Raw genomic sequence first — 23439 nt, forward strand, 5'->3', positions numbered from 1 at the left:
CATAATTATGCTTTTCAAAACGCCGATACACGTCCTCGTCTGCAAAGTAGGACGCAAAACATATGTTTGTTACCTCGATTTCCGCTGTTATTTTGAAGCGAATGGTCAAAATCACATCCATTTTCGGCTCATACAGTTTCTTAAGAATAGCACTGCATGACATTTTCTCACTTTCACATCACCTTCTGGCAAGCTGGAATTTGCATATCCCCCGTGTTGCGGAGTCGAAGAGCAAATGCTCATCTTCTCGTCAGGTTTAACACCTGGACGAGTCAAAGGCTCTTGAATTGAAATCCAATCCCCAAGTTAACCATCGTACTCATCTGAAAGACTCCTGCGTGTCTCAAATTTGGTAAGACCTCTAACAGTGCTGTAGAAAATTTGCTACAAAGAAAACTCTGAGTCTGGGCAGCGAACGATGCGAACTTCCCCGTGTTTTTATTTGAGTTGTTCGTGGTGCAATGCACTCTGGTTAAATGCAATGCATTGTGGTAAAAAGTGTGGTTAAATGCAATGCATTGTGGTAAAAAGTGATGAATTCGAGAATTCGTCGCCCCTTATATATTTCCTTTAAATCCCCTTTTATGTTGCTGCTCGCTCCCTTCGGTCGCTGCGCAGCAATAACGAACATTGGCAGAACTAAAACTCGCTGGAATCACCCTAAAACGGCCGAAAATGCTAAGAAACACCATAGATTTAGCCAATGAGACAAGGTAAGGACCGGTAAGAAATTCTGATGTACTTTTATAACCATTTTTGACCCCTAAATAACGATCGCTTAAATCCCCATACAATCTCTTAGCAAGAGCCATATATTATGACTCTTGCCCTTACAATATTTCTGTCAGGCAACAACGATTCTCACTCGTAAGCTTGGGGTACCTGTGGTCTATTTCTCGCTTGAGTAAGCCACAAAAAAAACTTTTACAATAATCCAAGCGCGACATAAAAAAAAGCATTGGACCATCATCTTAAGGTGATATTTGTTCAGATACTTCCTCAATCTGCCGATGAATCGAATCGCCAGCATAGCCTTTTTGCATGTTTCATTGACTTATGATGACTACGATTGAGCTCTCTATCTAGGTTGACACCAAGATTACAAACTCGGTCTGAAAGGATATAAAAAGGCATACTTTTCATTGATAATTGATCAGCTATTATAATTTTGTTGCAAAAGAACGGACCTAGTTACCCACCAGAGAATAGACGGGTTATCTTACTAACCTTTTGTTTGACTGCTCGCGCGTACTTGAATACGCAAAAATACGGACTGTTTTGCAGTCTACCAAATGAGTGACCAGTGAGAGTACAGCGACGAATTTTATTTTTTAGGAGCGATTGAATGATAGTTCCTTGATTCGTAACGCAGTAGCCGCCATCTTTGATTTTATGACAGAGGAAGATTGGGGAAAGCAAAAATAGCAACCCATTGGGTAGTCAATTTGTAACTAGAGCGGAAGAAGGAGACAACAGAGGGGGAGGAGAGAAAACAAAACAATGATAAATTTTCTCTCCTCCCAGCCCCTTGTTTCCTCTTTTGACTCGCCCCATGGCACAACGTCTGTGTGTTTGGGTCTGAGTCACGCATTGTTCCTCGCCCTCCGGGGAGCACTGCGTGACTCCTACCCGGGAAAAGTAGTCAACCTCGTTCCCGGGTTCTCTCCTCATGCCCTCTCCTAACCGTCCCTGCGGTGCGAGAGAGAGGTAGAAGAGAGAAACTGGGAACGAGGTTGGTGACGGGTGGGTAGCACTAAAAGATTGAATAATTGTTTCGCAACCGATAACAAAAATAATTTATATGTTTTCGAGTATCTGATATCGATATCACCCAAAACATAGCTATAGCGGGAGAGGAAAGGAGAAGTCACTCTACCTATCACATGGATTCAACGGCTTAAAAAACATGTCTTGGTTTATTCCAGTTGTGGTTGGATTCTTGGCAATCTACCTTGTACGAAGGTTGATGTTAACATCAACAGTTGACATCAAAGGAAAGTTTGTTCTCATTACAGGCTGTGACTCGGGCTTCGGTCGTGAAACAGCCATACGGTTGGACAAGATGGGTGTTTGCGTTTTAGCGACTTGTTTAACAAAACAAGGAGAGGAAAGCTTAAAGAAAGTGACGAGCAACAAACTGCAGACTTTTCAACTGGATGTTACAAACACGCAGCAAGTTGAAGAAGTCTACGAGGAAGTTAAAAGAAAGATTCCGTCTGATGCAGGTATAACTTGTGGCTTCATTTTTGTTTAACAGAATGCTACTGATTCGTACATAGCACTCTTAAAAGGTTTGGGGCTTATTCAGTTTACTTGAATAATGATAACAATGTTCTTTGTTCAAAACATAAGAATATTCTTATGTAATATAGAAAACATATAGTTACAGACAAGGGTCAGTGCTATTTTCACACTTTGTAACAAAAAATTTAAAATCTATTTGCTTCATTTGTTTTAGAAATTAGATAAGGTTATAAGGGTTATCCGCTTCGTCATCTATCTATATATGTTTATGCTAATTTGCTGTTTCGTTGTTTGTGTCCCTGGACTGGGAAGTTCCATATTTTATCGCCCACCCCGTCCACTAAAGATGGCTGGAATCCGAGCCTTGACTTTTTGTCGGTGCCCTTCGAAAAATGGCAGCCGAAGGGTTAACTTTTTGTTGGGCCCATTGAACAAATTGATTGAAAGGTCCAAATATTTTTAGGTCAGGGTTTCGTCACGCGTTCCTTCCCTACGAACGATTCCAGCAGATGCACAAGGGGTTAAATTCATTTCACTTCCGTCGCAAATATCAGCTGGAGATCACGTTCAGATTACTGGAGAACCCATCGGCGCTTAGCCGATCTTAAGGCAGGTGTGTAAGAACGTATAGAGCGACGGATGAGCGAATTTAAAGACAGATTCCTTTGAATTCGCAGTTGATGTCTTCTTCCAATTTAGTGTTGGCCCGTATGATTTATTCTGGAAGCTGTCATGGCTCGCATGCGCATGGCCGTGAACCCCCCGCCTTGAATCGCGCTTGCGTCACCGTCTTCTTTGATTAGCCTGACAGACTCTGATCTGCCATCATGGGTTAAGCCTTCATAAAGGCTGTTTGTGTTACATGAGATAACACAGACGAACAATTACTTGAAAACTTACTATGATAACTCTTAGCAGAGGAGGCTCTTCACGAAAACCCGCAAGCACCCAAGAAGAAAACATTGGTGCTGCACCATGCAAAGTCTATTGTTTTGTGAGTGAATAAGTTAACGCGACGTTTCCGTTGGTCAGAAATTTCCGTCATAGAAGCTAACAAAACAAAATAAAAAAAGTATGAAAGGCTCGGGCTTCATAAGAAGGTCCTTTATTAACCACGACTCTTTTTTTCTCTCACTTTGCATCATGTTGGCAGGACTGTGGGGGCTAGTGAACAATGCGGCGATACTTTCTTTCAGTCCTATAGAGTGGACCCCAGTCAGTACATTTAAACGCCTTGCGGAAGTTAATCTCTGGGGAATGGTTGACGTCACTAAAACATTTCTACCGTTGGTGAAAAAGGCGCGTGGACGCGTTGTAAACATGTCAAGTGCCGCAGGTAAGTACAGTCAAACATTCTGTAAGCGACCACCCAAAATGCCAAGAATTGGTGGTCGCGTACGAGAGGTGATCCACTCGGGGTCTCTTCCTAGAAGAGGTTTGAACACATAGGATTCATTGCATGCAATACAGTCGAACCTCTACTGACGGCCACTTCGCCACAACGGCCACTTCGCTACAACTGACACTTCGCCACAACGGCCACTTCGCTACAACTGACAATTCGCTACAACTGACACTTCGCCACAACGGCCACCTCTCTACAATGGACCCTTTTTTAGCGGACACTTCAGAGATCCACTCTTATTTAAGGTGGCTGAACACAGTTTTGAGGGTGGTCAACGGTAACTCGCATGACGGCGCGCGTTTTCAATTAGACAAACAAACATGGTTGCGAAAAAGCAATGGTACACAGAACACGATTTCTCAAAATCTACTCATTAAAATTTTGTGATATTTGGCAGAAGTTTTACCTTTATCATATTTTAAAGAATGAGAACTTTAAAATGGAAGTTGATCAGACGATTTTGTGACACATTTAATAATTACAGTACAATTATATTATTGATTATCTAAAAACCCGTCTGTTAAAATTTGGTCAAATAAGTTTCAAATGGTAATGATTAACTATAGTAAGCTGGGTACAAGTTTATACGAAAATCTAATGAGCGAATGAAATTTTAAGGTTGTATTCTGTCGTTCATGTTGCCATGGAAACTACGAAAACGTCAAATTTTACCTGTCAATCAAAATCTTTCATCAGCTTCGGAACCGGTCCTCACTGTCCGTCTTTAAGAGAGGTGTCCGGCTTATGTTGAGAGTAGAGGTAACGTGGCGCCAGTAATTTTAAGAAACTAACGCTAATCCCATTCGCGATGAAAAGACACAGCTAAAACTGGAACATCATAGCAGAAAAGTGGAATCATTTTCTCACTGTGCAAACAAATTTTCATTCATAAAGCAAACGTTCACCGCTTCGTGGCCTTAAAGCGTAACAGTATATACTCTGCGAACCGGAGCAAGACTACAAAATAATAATTTTGCAATTTGCTGTCATGTAGAGCACCTACACTTCCGTTGAGGTTTTTTTCACTGCATACAGCACTTCTCAAGTGTCCGCTGACAGTCTCAAAAGTGTCCGTTGTCCGTCAGATGTGTCTGTCTTATAGAGAGTATAGTTACAGTAAAATGGGCTGAAAAACAGCAGGGACCAAGAAAAGGTGTCCTTCTTAGAGAGGTGTTCGTCTTATAGAGGTGTCCGCTTTATACATGGAGTTGGAGGGTTCATAAATATGTTATTAAACAGGCCACTCTCAATGGCGTTGAAAACGTTCCACTGCTATTTCTTTGAATTTCTTTTTATAGATAACTAAAGTGAAACTTAAATTACGCGGACATCCTCTGGGACTGCTGTGGTGTCCGCTTAATACAGGGTGTCGGCCTAATACAGGGTCCGCTTAGTACAGGGTGTCCGCCTAGTATAACGTCCACTTAATACAGGGTGTCCGCCTAATACAAATTCGCTTAATACAGCGTGTCCACATAGTAAAGTGTCCGGTTAAGGTGGCTCGATACTGTTTTTTAGAGTGAATACCTTCCACGTTTGAGCGTAAACTACGTCGGCATAAACAAAGATTTGGAAAAATTAACACCACAGTTGTACTAGATAAAGATGAAACTTTGTTATGATCAGGGTTGCAATGACATTGTAGTTGTCATGGCAACGAAATGACGCTATTAACTATTTTACTTGCAGCAATATTTCTCGGCACTGGGAACTGTTCTTCCAAAATCATTTACTGGAGCTTTTTCCTACGATAGCGGCCTCGATGTTCGTGAAGTTTAAGCGAAATTTGTAAGAGCGTTATCGAGATATTTTGGGAAGAAGTTTTTACGGTTAGAAATACGGTAAAAAATAGACAATCTTCGGTCTACTTTACCAAATTAGCGAATAATCTTTAAACCGCTCGATAAATTTTTTAAAAATTTAAGAGTCTTGAGATAAACCGTCCTGTTATATGACCTCTTAGTTTCAAGATTATTGATATATTGTAGGGCAGTAAAATAAGGGTACCGTTACAATTCCAGGGGCGGATCCAGGATTTTTTTTAGGAGGGGGTGCACTCGTCTCTTGCTCTACTTCAACACCAATAAACCACAGAGTTTTTTTTTTTTTGCAAAATGCCAGTTGTATTAGAAAACCGCAGGTCATCTCAGGCGGGGGGGGGGGGGGTGCGCACCCCCTGCACCCTCCCCCTAGATCCGCCCCTGCACTTCGCTAATAGTTTGTCAGAAATTTTGTCTTTACAAGTGAGAGTCTCTGATTTTTCAGGGGTATTGTCTCAAGGTTTTCATTTTCACGTTAACAGCAGTAACTAAGAATGCATTTGACATATGCTAGCTATTGTTGGCACGAAAATATGAATTTTGGAGACAATACCCCTGAATAATGGGAGGCTATCACTTGTAAACACAAAACTCTTGACAAAATATTCAAGGCCTTATTTTACTGCCTTACAATATAACAATAATCTTGGAACTAAGAGGTCATGTAAAAGGACGGTTAATCTCAAGACTCTTAAATTTTCTAAAAGATTTATCGAGCGGTTTAAAAATTATCCGCCAATTTGGTAAAGTAGACCGAAATATTTACATTACTGCTAAAAAGAGCGCCTTGATACATATTAATAAAATCCTTCTTTCTAGCAATCGGCTGGAGGTATCTCCATGATCTTTCGCGCACGTTTTTAGAAAGATTGAAACTAATATGAGGTGAAATTGCAGGTCAAAAGCGCTTCGTTTAGTATAGATAACAGCCGAACATCAAGATTGTCCATTTTTTACCGTATTTCTAACCATAAAAACTTCTTCCCAAAATATCTCGATAACGCTCTTACAGATTTCGCTTAAACTTCACGAACATCGAGGCCGCTATTGCAGGAAAAAGCTCCCGTAAACGATTTTGGAAGAACAGTTCCCAGTGCCGAGAAATACTGCTGCAAGTAAAATAGGTAATGGCGTCATTTCGTGGCTATGACAACTCCGATGTCATTGCAACCCTGACCATAACAAATTTTCATCTTTATCTAATACAACTGTGGTGTCAATTTTTCCAAATCTTTGCTTATGGCGACGTAGTTTACGCTCAAACTTGGGAGGTATTGCCCTTGAAAAACTGTATCGAGCCACCTTACAGGGTGTCCGCCTAATACAGTGTCCGCTTAAGAAAAGGTGTCTGCTTAATACAAGTTTCACTGTAAAAGATTTCCCAAACTAGAAGCCATTACACATGATCATCTGGTTGGCCAGCTTCTAATTATTAAAATTTATACTTGGCTCCGAGACTGAGGGGAGTGAAATAAAAGAAATAAGTTATTATTCACTGAATCTTAATGCGAATTTCGTTTTATTCTCCTCAGTCTCGGAGCAAAGAACCAAGTATGAATTTTAATGATTTGAAACTGACCTTCAAAAAATGACTTTATAGAGGTAGCACAGTTACTGGTAACCCAGTAGTTTACATTGTGGCCCACAAATAAGGACAGAAACACATAATTGAAATAAATATAGCAAGGATAAGAATCCCAACTGACCGGACGCAGACCAGTTGGTTATTTACAGGCGTGACCGAGGAGTCGCACACTGGATTACCGACAACGCAAATTCAAAATGGTCATACCTACATCTCATGGCATGTTGTTTCTCAACAGCTCGTTTCCCTGTTAACTTGGCTGCAGCTTACATTATTACTAAAACTGGTGTAGAAGCATTTTCGGACGTCCTCAGGCGAGAAATGCATCCCTGGGGCATCAAAGTGAGCATACTGGAGCCGGGTGCACACCAAACTCCCATGTTAGACCCTAGTATGGTTGAAAGACAATTCCGACAAGGCTGGAATGACTTGAGTGCCGAGCTAAAGAGGGATTACGGACCAGAATACCTAGAAAAAGGTACTAATCCATTTCTTCATAGTTCATTCTCCACCATTTTCTATTGCAGTGACTGGTGAAGAACCCTGTAAATTGAGCGTCGCTGTAGTCTCTTTTAAGTCCAAAGCACTTAAGACCCAAAAAAATTTGGCGCGAGAAAGAAAAAAAACGTGCTTTTTACGCCCTTTGGAAAGGAAAAGTAATGTCACGTGAGTCAAACTGCTAGTCTCTGATTTATCATTCTTAGCAATTAAACAATTGTGATGAAACGAAATCCTGCAATGATATTGGCCACTTTTACAATGGCGTCTCTTGACTACAACTACAGTTGAATCTCACGAATTACAAAGCAGCCACCCAAATTGACAACGTCTAGTGGACTCTTACAGAAGGTTGTCGCGTTTAAGAGTCAAGCTACGGGGGTTCTTTCGGACAGGTCTGAAATATTTTCCTTTATGCTCATACTGTGAATGGTTTGGAGTCATGACATAAGTAAGTGGAATACGATAGTCCGGATGAGTGTAGTCCTGATTAGGACTGTTTTTGACAGTGACTGAGGTTTCAACAGCCTGACTGTCAGGTAGTCAGCTTCTTTGGCATCTTCTGCGCCGGGTGATTAATTTACTTTTTCATTTGTCATTGAAATTAACTTATACAATTGATAGGCAAAAAGCAATGCTCTTTATTCTACATAGGAAAGGAAAATCGTTCGATGATTCCAGCTTGTTCCAAGCACTCAGTTTGTCGGGAAGAGCGAAAAGAAAAAGCGAGCACGAATAGGGGAAGGAGCTATACACATTCTTCACTCGTCCTTTTTTGGAGCTCACTGTTTTTGCCATTGTTTAGAACAACTGAAGAGGCTTTGTCAAACAAACCATGGTGCATTAGTAAAAATTACATCAAAATATGTTCGATTTTTTTCTCCCCTCTCCCCTACTCGCCTCCTTCGCCCTATCGCCTACTCCAAGAGCCGTAGTTTCTACTCTACCCATTCCTTCTGGGTGATAAAACCAGAGATGGCGGCCACGGCATTTTCGAACGTAAACAAGCAGCTTTCATCCGACCCCAAAACACGCTTTCATCGCGAGCTACTACGTTTATGCTCATTTTCCTGATTGGCTTTCATTGAGCAGCAGACTATCTTATTGCCGGCGAACCATAGTGTTTAGATCGAGTTTCCTTAAAAAAATGGCCCGGAAAATAAGGCAAATCCATTACCGGTAATTTTATTACATTTTTAGCAATAGCAAGCTTGACAGGGGAATTCTCTCGCAAGACGTATCAAGTTGTGGACGCTATAGTGGAAGCGTTGTCGTCACAGACACCACGTGATAGGTATTTAGCTGGTGTGGATGCACGGTTTCTCTTCTCGTGGTTGCCGTGGTTACCTGCCTTTGCGGGAGACACCTTAAACCGGGTAATATTCAAGCCACCATCACCGCTGACCAGCAAGTAATGCTGGTCAACCATTCTTGTCGGTTTTGTATAAAATTACTGTATTAATATCGGACTTGTGTAATTGTACGTATCACAGCCCAAGTACATTTGTTTTCATATTTCCGTCTACTAATTCAACTGATGTCTTGAGATAACAATCTTCTGTAACGGCCTGCTCGACTCGCCTTTGTTCGTACGATCAGCGGCAAAATACGTTTCATAAGTCACCGACGTTTTGGCTTGTCATCAGAAACGTTACTTGGTCACGTAGTTCCACCGGAGATCACATTTTGGTTGGATGGTTTTGCTTTGGCAAGCGATTAGTTCTAAGCGTTTAGTAGAGTAATTTGCACTCGTTCTGGTCAAGTCAGGATTTAGGGTTAGGGCTTAGGGGACTGCTCTGATCAAGATTTCTTTTGGTATAAAAAAATGTTTTATCCAGCGATTTTCTTAGTTTTTGCCATGTGACAGATATAATGCTTTGCTTATTTCACCCTAAGAGATTTATTGTTAACGGAAACCGGTGATCAGTTTTATTAGCTTTAATTATGATCAATATCGTAAATGCTCGGTCTGTTATGTAATTATGCTGTATGTAATTGTATTTCATATCGAATAATTTGTACATTAAATTATACGATAGACGGTTTCCTGGTTTGTCATTTGTGTGTCCATTCTCCAGCGGTCCACCGACAGTCCCCGTGCAACGAAAACTCCTATTCCGAGCCCCCTATAGGATAAAATAGCGATTCCGGTGCCTAAAATGGTAAAATAATGATTTCGATACCCTATATTAAAGCCAGAGTTAAAGATAGTAACAGGATCCCACTCAGAACCTTCTAAAAAATGTCTACCAAGGGAGGGGACGCTAGAGGCTACAGGCTGTGTGCAGCGCAGAGCATTCTGGATTGGGCTTTGCGATTAGTTTTTCGTTATGCTGCCTTATTACGGTCGCGCAACTTTCGTTATACAGGTATGTCGAATTGTTTTGGCGCCTTTTTTCTATAATTAACAATTATTCCTCGAGCCCGAATAGGCTGTCAGTCAACAGCCCATGAGGCCGAAGGTCGAATGGGTTATTGACTCAGAGACCATGAGGGTGACAGGAATAATTGTTTTAGTGAATTCCAACTAGTAGGTCAAATATATCGACACAAAACAATTTTAGCTAGCAAAACGTGATTTAGCCGCCATTGTTTTGGTTTTCAAAGCCGGTGCTTTTCGCTACTAGTGGGCTATAACATATAGCCTAGTAGTAGCTCAACCAATCAGAACGCAGCATTGATAATAGACCACTAGCTGGATTTTACTAAAAAACGTTATCCTATTTATTCATTCTTGTTATGTGCTCCTGTCTTTTTTTCATTAATTTGGTTTTTGTAATTGGACGCAAGGCTCCCCTGCTCGACTGAACTAGCCAGGGACCAGCCTCCGCTGTGGGAGGAACTTGAATGGCAAAAAAAACGGATTGAAACTGACTGGAAAAACGGCCAAACGATGGAATGGGGAGGGGGAAAGGGCGCCACCCTTTCCCTCCCCAGAACACCGCTCGGCTCTCTTCACTTGCGGTCTTTTTTTCGCCTTTTCGTCTACTGCCGAGCCTGGTCCCAGGCTAGACTGAACGGGAAAGGCCCCTCGTGCGCATTTATTTGTCATTTCAATTAGAAGTTTGCGTTACGTCACCCCCATTCATTGCGCGCTCTGATTATCTCTTAACTAACGCCAGATACAGCGAAAATTTTTCCAACCCATTTTAAAACAACCTAAGATGTCAATGATATAATACTGCTAATCAATTATAACGATGGCACGAAACGAAGAAGTCGAAACTAGCGCTGAAAGCAACGAAAATAAGGAAGAAAAAGTCATTCAAATTGGTGCCAAATGTCGAGGGCCAGGGCCAGCGAAATATCTTCTTCCTGGTACAGTTGGAATTAAACAACACGATATTCGCTTGAAGCGATGCCCTGCATTTAGTTTTGGCCAACGCCATAAAGAATTTTCATCGAGTTTTGTACCGGGACCGAAGTACATGTTCCCGGCTTATGTGACACGCAAGGGAAAGGAGGCTTCTCCCGCATTTTCACTGTACAGTCGTACAGCAGATAAACATCACTTCTTTACACCCGGCCCAGGTAACAATTCACTGAAAAAAAAGTGCTTTGGTATTTGTTATTTTGTTTCTAATATAATAATTTTTTAATTGTTTGCTTGTTTGTTTTATTCATTTGATTGATTGTTGCGTCTTTTGTTGTTGTCTTTTGAAACGTTTATTTTTACTTTGTAATACTCGGTTACTCTTTCACCATTCCTTTTTATAAATTTGATTGTTTGCTCAAGACCGGATTTTGCGGGCAGGTGGGGGGAGATTGGGTGGCTCGCCTTTCACCTTCAAGATAACTCTCACATTTAAACATTAAAAAAGGTTTAGTGAAACTAACAGAAAATAGATCACCCTTGACAGGTGCGTTAAAGTTTGTTTTTGTAACTAAGACAGTACAGTGTTTTGTAAAATGCGTAACAGGAGTCAGTTCCACCGCAAGATGGGATCACTGCAAAACATTGAGGCTTGTTTGTGAATTCACTTTCACGTATTCTGCTTGTTTCATGGTGTTCGGCCTTTTTGATTTTTGTTTGTTTGTTTGCGGCGGGGCTAAAATGCTGGTAACTGGTAACTGGTAACGGGTAACTAGTAACCGGCAACGGGTAACGGGTAGCCCAATGAGCGGGCCTAGACGAGCAAAGAGTAGCCTGGGGTTAAGAAGGCGCGTGCGAGCGTTCAAAGGAAAAAATACGTACCTTATTGGTGTTTAGTTTCGCGGGTACTTAGTTTCGCAGTTTTGGCGAGACAGTATTTCGCGGGGTGTTATTTTTTTGGTTATGGGGTCCTGCGCGATCTAACCAGGAAAACATGGAAAAAGGGCATTAAATTTAGGGAGGATTCTTATTTGCGGGTCTGTAAAAACGCGATGTCTTCGAGTTCAGGAAGAGTGTAGCACGTTTCACTGAAAATTTTTTTTGTACTTTGTTATTTTATCGCCACTTATAAAACTGCTTTAAAGTATCCTACTTTTTTTCTTTCTCAGGCCAATATTCTCCAGAAAAATGTCATCCACCCCACGAAAAAAGAGCTCCATGCTTCACGATCAAGACCCGTACAAAGTATTCATTTAAAGACCCCACCCCATCCCCCAACTCCTACTCTCTCCCACCCCTGATAGGTCCGAAGGTTGTAAGTGCTCAATCAGCACCAGCCTACTCTTTGAGCGCGCGATCTGCTATTGGTGGATTCAGCGAGGATCTTCAGAAGGTGAGTACACTGGGAACGAATGAAAAAGCGAGTTTTGATTGGATTGATTTAGGTTTAAAACATATTGTTAGTCGATCTCACGAGATTGGATTTCATTGGAAGAATGCTGGCATTAAGGACTCTTGAAAACAATACAAATACAATAAAATCGATGAAAGTTGAAGCTTCAATTAACGCGCAAATACTAAAGCAAGCTGCTTTCCGAATTCCAAGGAAAGTATGTTAGGGTTATCACTAAGGGCCGGGGGCTAAGTATTTCCCTCGGCTACTATGAGCATGACCTCCAGCTACTTGAATAGGAAATAGACCACCCAATAGAACTTCCTAGCCGTTCAATTCCCTGCCTACTGATTTCATATACCCGCCAACTTGAAATCTCAGTGATGGCCTTGGTATGAGCATCCTCTAGTAAATCAGTGGTTTTACAAAAAACCCTGTTCGTTTTCAAGAATGGATCGTGACAGCAATAGCGGAAACAGCAATAAATATGGGAACCCTCTATCCATTTTTCCCTAAAAAAAAGCCGAATTTCACAAACGGAGAACCGTCATCAACCCCAAATTACTACTCAATACCGAACTCAACTGAAAATTGAACTGAAAAGCCAATATCACTCTCCTGTCACTGTTCTGTAAGAAAATTCTAGTTAGATAACCCTTTTCTAATTTCGCTAGTTTGTTCCCGTTGCTTTTATCAGACACCTGGTCCCGGAACGTACGAAGTTACTCAGCCGAACACAAATAAACGACGAATGCCAGCTTACACAATGAATGGTCGCAACTACATGCCAGTGGACTCTACACTTAAACCAGGACCAGGTCAACACCGCCCTGAGAAGGTTCGTAAATATTGAATGATTCAAAGAACAACAAAGAATTTTTTATATAGCCAAAAGAATTTGCATGGTGCGCTCGGAGTGCCAATCAGAACGCAAGATTCGCATTATCTTGCCTGCCCGCCGAGCTAGTCGTAATAATTCCCATTAAAACATGAATGAAACTTGTAGGTTTCAACAACAACAACAACAACAACAAGTTATGAAGGTACTTCAAATGAATTACATGTCATTACCCAAAATAACATTTATAGGTAATGTTAAAAAAGAAAAAGGAAATTAACAAGAAAGGGAAAGATAAAAGCAGCAATAAGTCTGCATACGAAAGGAACAATAATATTGAAAACGAATACTGTTGAAGGCTAATTGTATTATAAAGATTGCTAGAAAATAGGGACTTTATGAATTAATGAGCATTAATGTATTGATTAAATCTAAAACGCCCAACAAGTACAGGAGGCTTTGCAGGTGTTCTGTTCACATACAAACGTAACAAGCAAATCGTAGCCCACCTTGAGAGACAGGTTTGTTCGGAAGAATAGTGCTTAGTGTGAACTCAACCAATTGTCAGAAATGTATATTGGCTAAATTTAAGACACGGCTTAGCCAGTCAGTAAGCAGGATTATTAAAAACAATAACAGATTCTCTCAATAGTTAATAAAAAAAATAAAACAGAGCTAATACTGTTATTGAATTTGTGTGGTGGTCAAAGAAGCATTTGCTTTCGAATTGGCAACCACCTACTTTAGAATAACAAAAACACACTGAGCTTAACCCGGAATCTAAGACTAGCATATTATTATTTAAAGATTGAGATAAGTTAGAGATATATTGAACTATGGACTATGTATTTTAAAATTTAAGGAGAAAGAGAGTAAATCAAATATTAAATAAATAAATAAATAAAAATTGTAAATAATTAAATAAAGAAATAACGTTAAGAGAAAAGGGGACAAACAAGCAGAAAAAAAGGAAATAAGCAAGCAAACAAGCAGCAAGGAGACAAACAAAGTAAGGACTGAAGCATTTAAAGTATTAAACATTTGAGTACTAAAGAGAACATATCTCATTTGATTAACAAGAGATTAAATGGGCTTTGGAAAGTTTCTTAAATCGGTTTGGGCTTTCTAGTTGTTTTAGCGTCAAGGGGACAGTTTCCCAAAAAACTGAAGCAGAGTACTGAACAGTATATTTACTCATGTTTGTCCTAACTTTTTGACGGTAAAAATTGAGTTTAGTCGAGTTCCTCTTTCATCTCTCCTCATTTAACTCTCCACCCCGTTTTGACCATCATTAATAAATAATAATCAAATTTTTTGAAGTGGGCTACGCTGTGAGAAATGTTCGTTTTTTTTTCAGTACAGTGCAGAAAAATCCCTGAGATCACAATTTCAGCATTTCATTATAGCCCCCCGCCCGCGGGGATGGGGAGGGGGCTATGCAAAAAATTTTACACGGGGTGGCTCCGCCTCCAGATCTAATCCATTACCCTTTATATACCATTTTTGACAGAAAAGGTGCACCTTTCATTTACCTTCCTTTGAATAAAGGACTTTTCATATACTTCAACTCGTGAATTACCTACTCTTTGATATCCCTAAGGCCTGAAAAAGGTAGGTCAGTGCTCCTTTCGGGCGGAGCATCCCCTTATAGGCCTTTACATGGAGTGCCCCCCCTCCCATTTTCGGGGATAGTGACTAGAGATTGTATTGTTGGGACCAACATTTGCAGCCTGTGAATGGGGCTTTGCTTTAGATCATGTGTATATATTCTAATCACTGTGCGCCCTTTTTTTCCAGGTTGTATACAACAAACCCACGGCACCGAAATTCAGTTTCGGAGTCAGGCACAGCGACTACATCACAGTTCCTCTTTGTACAAACACGTGATCAAATAAACAATAACATACCTTCAATTTACTTTTCGTATTTACTCCAACTGTACAGAATCTCTGTTTAATTAAAATTTCTTTACAGCTAGATCAGAGAAAATGCTTAAGACTCTATGGTGTGGATAATTTCTCCACTGTCGTAAGAAAGCAAGATTTGATAAACGATTTATTGGAATTCCAATAAGTGGACGTTTATTCCACATGGAACACGATGGATGGAAGAGAAAAGAGTTTTCATCGACTTATTCCACTGTGGAGCAATCAAAAGTATAAAATCAAAAACTGCACCCACATTGGCTACCAAGACTCTGAGTTTAAATGTATTAAAGAAAATTTGAATGTTTGATTGTAAAACTACATTCCCCACTGATCTGCCACTTTCACATCGAAAGGGTTGAATCCGTGGAAAACTGAAAAAACAAAGCAAAACAAAACGACCAAAAAACAAAAAATAGAACAAGGAAATATATTTCGGCGTGCGTATTCACTGGGCCTGATTCAAATTTCCGGCGAATTTTGCACAATAGAAAAGGGTAGCTCACAAAAGGCTAACTAATAACTATTAAATAAATTTCTGATCCACTAGAACTGACCGTCTAACACTTACAGAATTAATTGGTGGAAAAAACGGACAGACTAAGATTTACACGGGGAGGCTCCTTACCCTTTAATATACCATTTTTGACAAAAAAGGTACCTCTCTCGTATACCTTCTACTGACAGGTGGTAGCCCTTTCACAGACCTGGTCTAGAACGCTACATCCCTTTTAACTGCTTTAAGTCTTTTAATATGAATGAATCACTAAACTACCAAGTTTTCTGGTCACTTTCACATCAATAAAATGAGTTTGTTAGCCCTTTTGCTGCTTTTAAAAAGCGAAATGACAGATTTCTCTACCGTTTAATATATTTCAGGTAATAAAGTTCCTACCCTTTAATATACGTGACATACCTTAAGCCTGAGAGAAATAACCCTTTCAGGCGGAACCTCCACTTATAGGCCATTATATGGAGTACTTCCCCCCCCCCCCATGGTGATTGACTGCTTGGATGACTTATGGAGGTGAACAACTAGCTGAATGGCAGGCAGACGGACTAAATGACTGACTAACCTAACAGATTGACCAGGAGACTGACTGGGCATAATTGAAAATATAAAACTGTTCTAGTGAGGCTTTAAACTGCTGTTTAAAAAAGTAAAATGTAAAATTGAATGATCGGCCAAAGCTTGGATTTTAGATTTTACTTTAAATTTTTAAAAAGCAGGTTAAGGCTTCACTAGAACAGTTTTATATTACTAATTTTAATGTTCATAAGAGTGTTAGTTTGTGTTTTTTCATTCTTTATTACACGAACTGAAGTACAAAAAGTACTTTTGGAAAACTAATAATTATACTTGAAAAACATCAACAACATTAAAAACATCTATGAAAGTGAACGTGATCTTCGCCGTGAAATGAACAACCTTCGCGGTTGAAAAAGATCCTGAAAAATTCCAGGCTTGTCCGGGAACGCTACATCACTGTATTGCAACCTACTTCTTTACCACCAACAAGATACACCTCAGTTCTTAAAATTAACACTTAACAAAAGCTAAGATAGAGCATGCTAACAGCAGGATGGTGCTGACCATCGAGACTTGGGCTCCATTGCACAGGTCGTCATTGCAACAGTGGATATCGCACTTGGTGACTGTCGCTGAGCTGCCCATTTTGAGCGAGTCACATTTTCTCTGGCTGCATTCCTCTGAAGTGGTGCAACTTTTGCCATAAAACTCAGTTGCCCTGCCAAAACTCTTCATTTCCATGACAGCTTTGCCACAACGGTCCTCATAGCTAGAGCAGAACAGCGTTTTAACTTTGTCCTTGCAGTCATCCCAGCCATAACTGGAGAGACACATTTCGCATTTAAGGGCGCAACCTGTGAAAAATAATATTTACATTTGTTATTCATTCAAATCCTTTTCCTTAGTTTTGATTGATTCTTCTCAACCAGCTAGCGTTGACCAAATCTGGAAGATGTCTTCCGATATCATCAAAAGGCTCAAAAATGCATGGGTGACTTTACCGATAACTGTCAGAAAAGGCGGCAGCAGAAAGCGTAGCAGCTCAGCTGTTTTGACAGAGCTGGGGAAAATGGTGGAAGACTTATATTTCGCACGTTATGCGAAGAAGAAACAGCCGAAGCACTGCCTAAAAACATAGCGACAATAGAGTAAATACTAATTAATCGACAGATGAAAAACCGAGAACAAGAATATATACTCAACGATACATCTCATTTTTATTGAAGACGAGAATAGACCTTGTCACGGTTTTGGAAGCCATCTTGACGAGTAGGCAACCGCGTGAAAAATTACTTTGTTTGTATGAGAATCTAATGTCAAATAATTTCCGTAAAAAGGCTGTTCTGAAAAAAATATGAATTGTAAAATAAAGCTATACAGCAAAGGATTCTTCTAACAAATTTTTGGGGCTGTAACTGTGCTTAAATTGGGAAGCATGTTGTGAACTTAAATATTGGAATGAAACATCGAAATAGTTTTTGGATTCAGCTTTCGTATAATATGAAAAATTATGCAGATCAAGGAGGGTGTTGTTTTTTCCCTGTCAAAACAAATATAAAAAAAAACAAAAGTTATTGCTGGCAAGCAAAATGCGAACTTGCAGTCGTATTTTTGGTGCGTGTGGTCAGCGCCACTTTGTATACTGTATAGCGAGATTTTTGCAAAATCTGTCCACATTCTTGGGCTATCCTAGTTCTGCCAACCAATATGCATGATATTTGGCCGTGAAGGCCCTGGTGTTGAGATTAAGGTCTATCTGATGTCCTCACTGGAATCACATGAATGTAAATTTCCGAATCACACGCAACAATATTTGTTCGATTCGCAACGCAAACACAAGTATTTCAGGTATACACGTGACGTTTTGTTCGATAATGTACCAAAGGCAATTTGCCTTGCCCGCCGGAAATCTATTTACCAAGAGAAATAAGAGTAGCGCCTGATCTCAGCTCAGTGCGGTTTAGTGCGAGGCGAGCCTTCGGGAAGACAGAAGTGATTGCAGAGCGTATACATCCATATATGAAACAAAGTTAGTAGAGGAGACGGTTAGGAAAGCGGGCAAACATCAAAGGTGAAAACAAAAGTGTTGCAGTTTATGTTGGAAGCTCCTTGACCGTGCACAATTTTTTGTTTTTATGTTCACAAATTGTGACTGAATAATATAAATTAACGCCATGTTTATTTTGGTCAGTAAGTAAACAATGATAGGAATGCTATTGAACGTTGTGCACGGTCAGGTCCGGAAGAGCGAACAAAAACATATAACGAAGGAGTATAACGGGTTTCATAACCGTTCCACTTTAATAACTATGATGTAAATTAAATTAAATCTTGTTACACTACAGAGCATTGTTTTTATATCTTATACCTGCCTGGCACCCAAACGTCTCTCTCTCTCGTTGAAAATTTACGCGCAAAAGGAGGCGGGATGGAGAAAACGGGCGAGACGTGCTTCGCCTCCCTTCCTTGCCCTTAACACGGTCCCTTGCGCTTTCTCACCAGTCACTCGCGTTCCGCCTATGTCTCTATGCGAAACCACGCGAACAACGAAACACCTGAGGAAGAGGCTGGTGCTACGCGCCTTACCGTTGCCACTCGAGAAAGTTTTTGATTCAATTTTGACATATTTTAACAGCTTTCTACCAACTTCAAAGCGAGCCAGCCAATCAGAACATGAGAACTGCCAAGGGTGGAGATGTCAAATTATAAGCCTGTTTTCTCCTTAGGATTTTACAGGTCTCACAGCAAGCAAACGATTATGGCGTTCCAGGTGAAAGTTGAATATGGAAAGAAACGCTTTGAAACTTTTCTCCCAGAAAATGTCTCTTACAATGGTCTTGTAAGTAGCATAAAAAAGTATTGTTCTTCTGCGGCCCAAATTGACGCTGATAAGATAAGACTTCGCTACCGTGACGAGGATTGCGAAATGGTGAATGTTTGTCCAGCAGATTATTTTTGAGTTCTTGGAAATGCTTTTTACAGCGAAAGACCGTGACCGCAACAAAATATTTATTCAAGCTAATGAAATTAAACTATCCATTCCCACGCAAAATGAGGCGAGTGGAATTTGTTTCCGTCAGAAAAACCTTCGGTAGACGAAAATAACTGTAAAAGACATACGCTTCTTGATAACGACATTGCAGGGTTAACGAATGTCTTAAACTTTTCAGGTACGTGTAATGATGTGCCATGTGACACGATCTGAAATCGCCACTTACGCTATCTTGGAAAGTGCTCCTGTGATCCACCCTAAATTGGGGAGCATTCAAATCAGATCCCCGCTTTTCATAATTCTTCGAGCAACCCCGTTCAGTCCCTAGAACTGAGGAAACGACAGGTACTATATACCGGTGTGCGACAAACGCAGACTGCGGAGTGGCAGGTAAACAAGGTAGACATTGTTGTAGAATACTCTAACAGATTCCCTATCCCTAAACTAGACTTTTAAATGACTTAAAATTTAGGCATAGGGAATCTGTTAAAGCATTCCACAACAAGGTTTTCCTCGTTTACCTGGCAGTCTGCAAGTCTGCAGTCTGCCTTTGTCGCACACTGATGTCTCGGTGTCTTAAACTTTTCAGGTACAACGGTCTAATGATGAGCCATGTGACACCATCTTAATCGCCGTCTAAGCTTTCTTGGAAAGTGCTTCTGTGATCCACGCAAAATTTGGGAGCGTCTAAATAAGACCTTCGCTTTTCATAATTCTTCTAGCAACCCTGTTCAGTCCCTGGAACTGAGGAAACGACGGGCACTATATACTGAACAAAAGGTTATGTTGAAAAACGAAATGAAAGGGCAGAAGCTCCATGAAAATGCCGCTGTGTTTTATTGGACAACATGACCTATGCTAAATTATGCGGTTCAGTAGCCCACTGAATAAATCTTTTGGCCCAATCTGACACAAAAAAGGAAATGTTATCTGAAGCGGCAGTCAATCTAGTAATACCTCAACAAGTAATAAATACGGCTCTAAAGGAACTTACCGACTGATAAAACAAGAAGAAAGATCAAAAGGAATAGGGTCCTCATTTTGTAGGCGACGCTGCATCTCCACACTGTTGTGAAAAGGTTACTTCAAGTATTTCAAATGCGTCTTCTCAAATACAGACCATCTGTCTCGATTGGTATTCTATATGTATTTATATCAATCAATAGAAACTGAATTTTTCACAAATAGGTCAACATTTGCTAAAGAAAAAGACTGGGCACTAGTATTTGTTTTCAAGTTTAATAGCCAACTATACGTGATCGAAGGATGAAAGGTATGCATCATAATCGATGTCACCTGCTTTTGTTGATAAAAACTTGGAACTAGACAAGGGTCGAAAAGCGTAAGACCACTGCACGACTAGAAAGCTAATATATAGCTTGCTGCATACGACGGAGGATTATAGCCATGCCATATTCACCCTTGAAGGCAGATTTACCAAAGGCAATGAGATAGTTAGTGCATATGGAAAGAAACTTAGCCCTCCCTAAGTTCACACCGAAAAAGAAACGTGAGCTTTGCCAGAAGGTTTCATATCAGTACATGGAGTCCAGTGTAGAGTCTTAAACACCTCCTTACAGTTTATAGAAAGCTGGGAATCGGTGACACTGTCGGGAAACATTGCTAATTTCATATCGAGAGGGGAGAAGACGTTCTCGTTACAAATAATACGAACTACAATTAGTAGGCCCAGCAGGATGATACGAAGCAAGCTTTGTCGATATATTTGTAAAGTCACCCTGCTCTACAGTCAGATGAAGCTTGCAGGAAGCAGGAAATCAGATCAACTTATTATATGTCCCGAACAAAAACTACTTGACGCGAAACTCATCCGGCTTTCTGAGAAACTTTAGCATGTTTACAAGTTTGTGTTTTCCAGGAAAGATGGAGCTCCGCAGAACAACAAAGATTCGAACTAATGCGAGAAAAGAACAGTTCATGCGAATAATCGTAATTTCTCAGAAGCGTTGCCAATAGATGGTTTTCACAGTGACGTCATCAAACTGTTAAGTCAAAACAGCGAGGTTTTACGAATTCTTATTTAGACTAGGTTGAAGATAAACAAAAAATAAATCTTTGTTCAAGTTTCCATTCCCGTAGCATGTTTCATTTCGAAAATACAGCAATACGAACTTCCGAGTTTTCACAGTGCGTGACACCAAAACAGGAATGCTGTCTCGTTGAAAAAAGTCTCTCCTCTCGATTTTCAGCAGTATAACCATTTCAAGTATTACAAGATATGTTTATGCGCACGTAGGCTGGTTCTCGAGTGAAAAGAAAGAGCTTTTATAGAAAAAGTGAACTCCAGATGTTTTGTTGATTTCCGGCGGCCATATTGGTGGACCAAAACGGTACACCAATATGGCGTCTCCATACAAAGCTCTACAAGGGTGCGTGAAACGTTTCGGCAAATAACTCAGAAACTGTGGGCCACAAAGACCTGAGACTTGGACAAATTGTTTATATATTAGTCTTTTGTAACATGTCATTTTCTCGGCTTCTTCCACTGGACGGTTTCCAATTTATTTTTTTGTTGCGTGACAGTGAAAACGATCTATAATGGAAAAGAAAGCATTGCAGATGAGACCTTCGGAACTCGAAGGTCTTCATACATCTTGGAAACGTCTTCGAAATCTTCGGACGACGTGATCGAGCCCTGTAGTGTCAGGATAAAAATCTCACTCGTTTGACTTAAAAAACACTAGCAGACATGCAAAACACGATAACAGACAAAGGCAAACAGCTTCAGGAAAGCTTTCTTCCTATTCAGACGTTCAAAACTAAAGGTACGTCTTTCATTTCATGCTGTTTGTTTCTCTCTATGTAGTCTCTTTGGGATTAGGGGGTCTTCTTTGCAAGACTTAAGTTTTGAAAAACAGTACACTGCAAGAGATTTGACCTGGGGTCAATTTAATAAAACTTTTACAAATGTAATTTACAAGTGTAGCTATTGTTTTCAGACTCCTAAACAATGGCTACACTTGTAAAATACAAGTGTAAAAGTTTTATTAAATTGACCCCTGTTGTCTGATCTGGCATTGTTACTTGACTGAGAATGACATTAAAGGCGATGCGACACAAGACGACCTGGAGGCTGGAGCCGCGAGTTTTGGGCAAACATGTTGTAACATAGAAAAAAACATAGAGAGCTTAACCCATTGACGTGCGTACAAGACTCCACTGATTAAAAACATTGCAACTTTCTCAGTCGCGGGAACACAGCCTTAATTGTCAGTTGTGAGCATTGAGTAGATTGTCCATCAAAATGGGATATCCGATAATTGCCAAAAAAGTCAGCGCGTTTTGCAAAATGTCACCTTTTGAATTTGGACAAGAACAGAAATGACCGTCCTTAACGTCATAGAAAAACGACAAAAATTCCCTTTTTTGCCTTCAGGTTTATTACAGAAATCATCGTTGCAAAAACCAAAAGCCTGTCATCGTTCACAGTAAAATTCAGTCCTTGTTCAAGCTTGGAAGTGACGCTTTTGTTCTTATTCGTTTCCCGGGCCGAAGCCTTTTGTACAGTGCATCATTGCCTTGCCTCGATTTTCAACATCACAACTGCATTGTACGCTGAGAAAAAGCCAGAATTTTTGACGGGGTTCGTTCCTCCCTCCGTTTTTTTCATATTGATGCAGCTACTTCGACCTTCCAAGGAAATTTCGCGCTTGTTGTGATTTTCATTGGCCGCAAATTCCAAAATTTGAAGCGTTTGGGTAAGAAATTCATTAGTAGTCGAGTCCCAAAGCTACTTCGTTTCGGAGCGGCCATTTTTCCAGTTCCACGAGCAAGAAGCCAAATTCGCCAACGAAGAAGAGGCAGTGGGCTCTTAGCTACCGTCACGCTTAATGATACTTATCATGCAGCCACTTAAGATGAAAAATGGCTGTAAACTTACCAAAATCGCATTCAAACCATACTTGAGACGTTATTTTTGCTCAACGAAGCAAAATGACTACGTCAGAATGACGTTCCCAGAAAACTCCAGCCTTCAGTGTTTTAGAACAGCACCACTTTCCATGGTAACCCCAAATAAGGCGTCGCGAAATCCTATGTACTTTTTATGTGTAGAAAGTCACTGGAAAACGATAAAAAGTCACGGGCGTCAATGGGTTAAGCAACAACGACGGCAACGGCTACGAAAACGACACTTAAAAAGTGAAGTCATTTCAACATTTATCGTGCTTTTTCCATCTCGTTTAATCCATCAAATGTTGGCAATTTTTTCTGGAGTGAAATTCTAAAAGACTGTATCAGAGTTCAAAAAAAAAAAGGCTTTGTCTTGTGTTCATGTCCTCCACAAAACGTCTACACGAATCTCGCTATGCTGGAACCGCATACTTGATATTTGCGTCAACACGGATTCGGTGTGATGCATCAGGTTCGGATTCAA

At 40.3% G+C, this 23439-nt stretch overlaps 2 protein-coding genes across 2 annotated transcripts; both read left to right on the forward strand.

Annotated features, from left to right (window-relative positions):
• Positions 1-1771: 1771 nt before the first annotated feature.
• LOC140932666 (short-chain dehydrogenase/reductase family 9C member 7-like) lies at positions 1772-9591 on the forward strand. Its single transcript, XM_073382183.1, has 4 exons — positions 1772-2225; positions 3398-3580; positions 7293-7532; positions 8753-9591. The coding sequence occupies exons 1-4, from the start codon at positions 1907-1909 to the stop codon at positions 8965-8967; spliced, it is 957 nt and encodes a 318-aa protein (XP_073238284.1). The 5' UTR covers positions 1772-1906; the 3' UTR covers positions 8968-9591.
• Positions 9592-10632: 1041 nt separating this feature from the next.
• On the forward strand, positions 10633-15431 carry LOC140932668 (ciliary microtubule associated protein 1B-like). Its single transcript, XM_073382186.1, has 4 exons — positions 10633-11083; positions 12035-12258; positions 12956-13096; positions 14894-15431. Exons 1-4 carry the CDS (start codon positions 10753-10755, stop codon positions 14981-14983), a joined length of 786 nt encoding a protein of 261 aa, XP_073238287.1. The 5' UTR covers positions 10633-10752; the 3' UTR covers positions 14984-15431.
• The last annotated feature ends 8008 nt before the right edge of the window (positions 15432-23439 follow it).

The sequence above is a fragment of the Porites lutea genome, chromosome 4 (assembly GCF_958299795.1).
Source record: "Porites lutea chromosome 4, jaPorLute2.1, whole genome shotgun sequence".
Classification (NCBI taxonomy): domain Eukaryota; kingdom Metazoa; phylum Cnidaria; class Anthozoa; order Scleractinia; family Poritidae; genus Porites; species Porites lutea.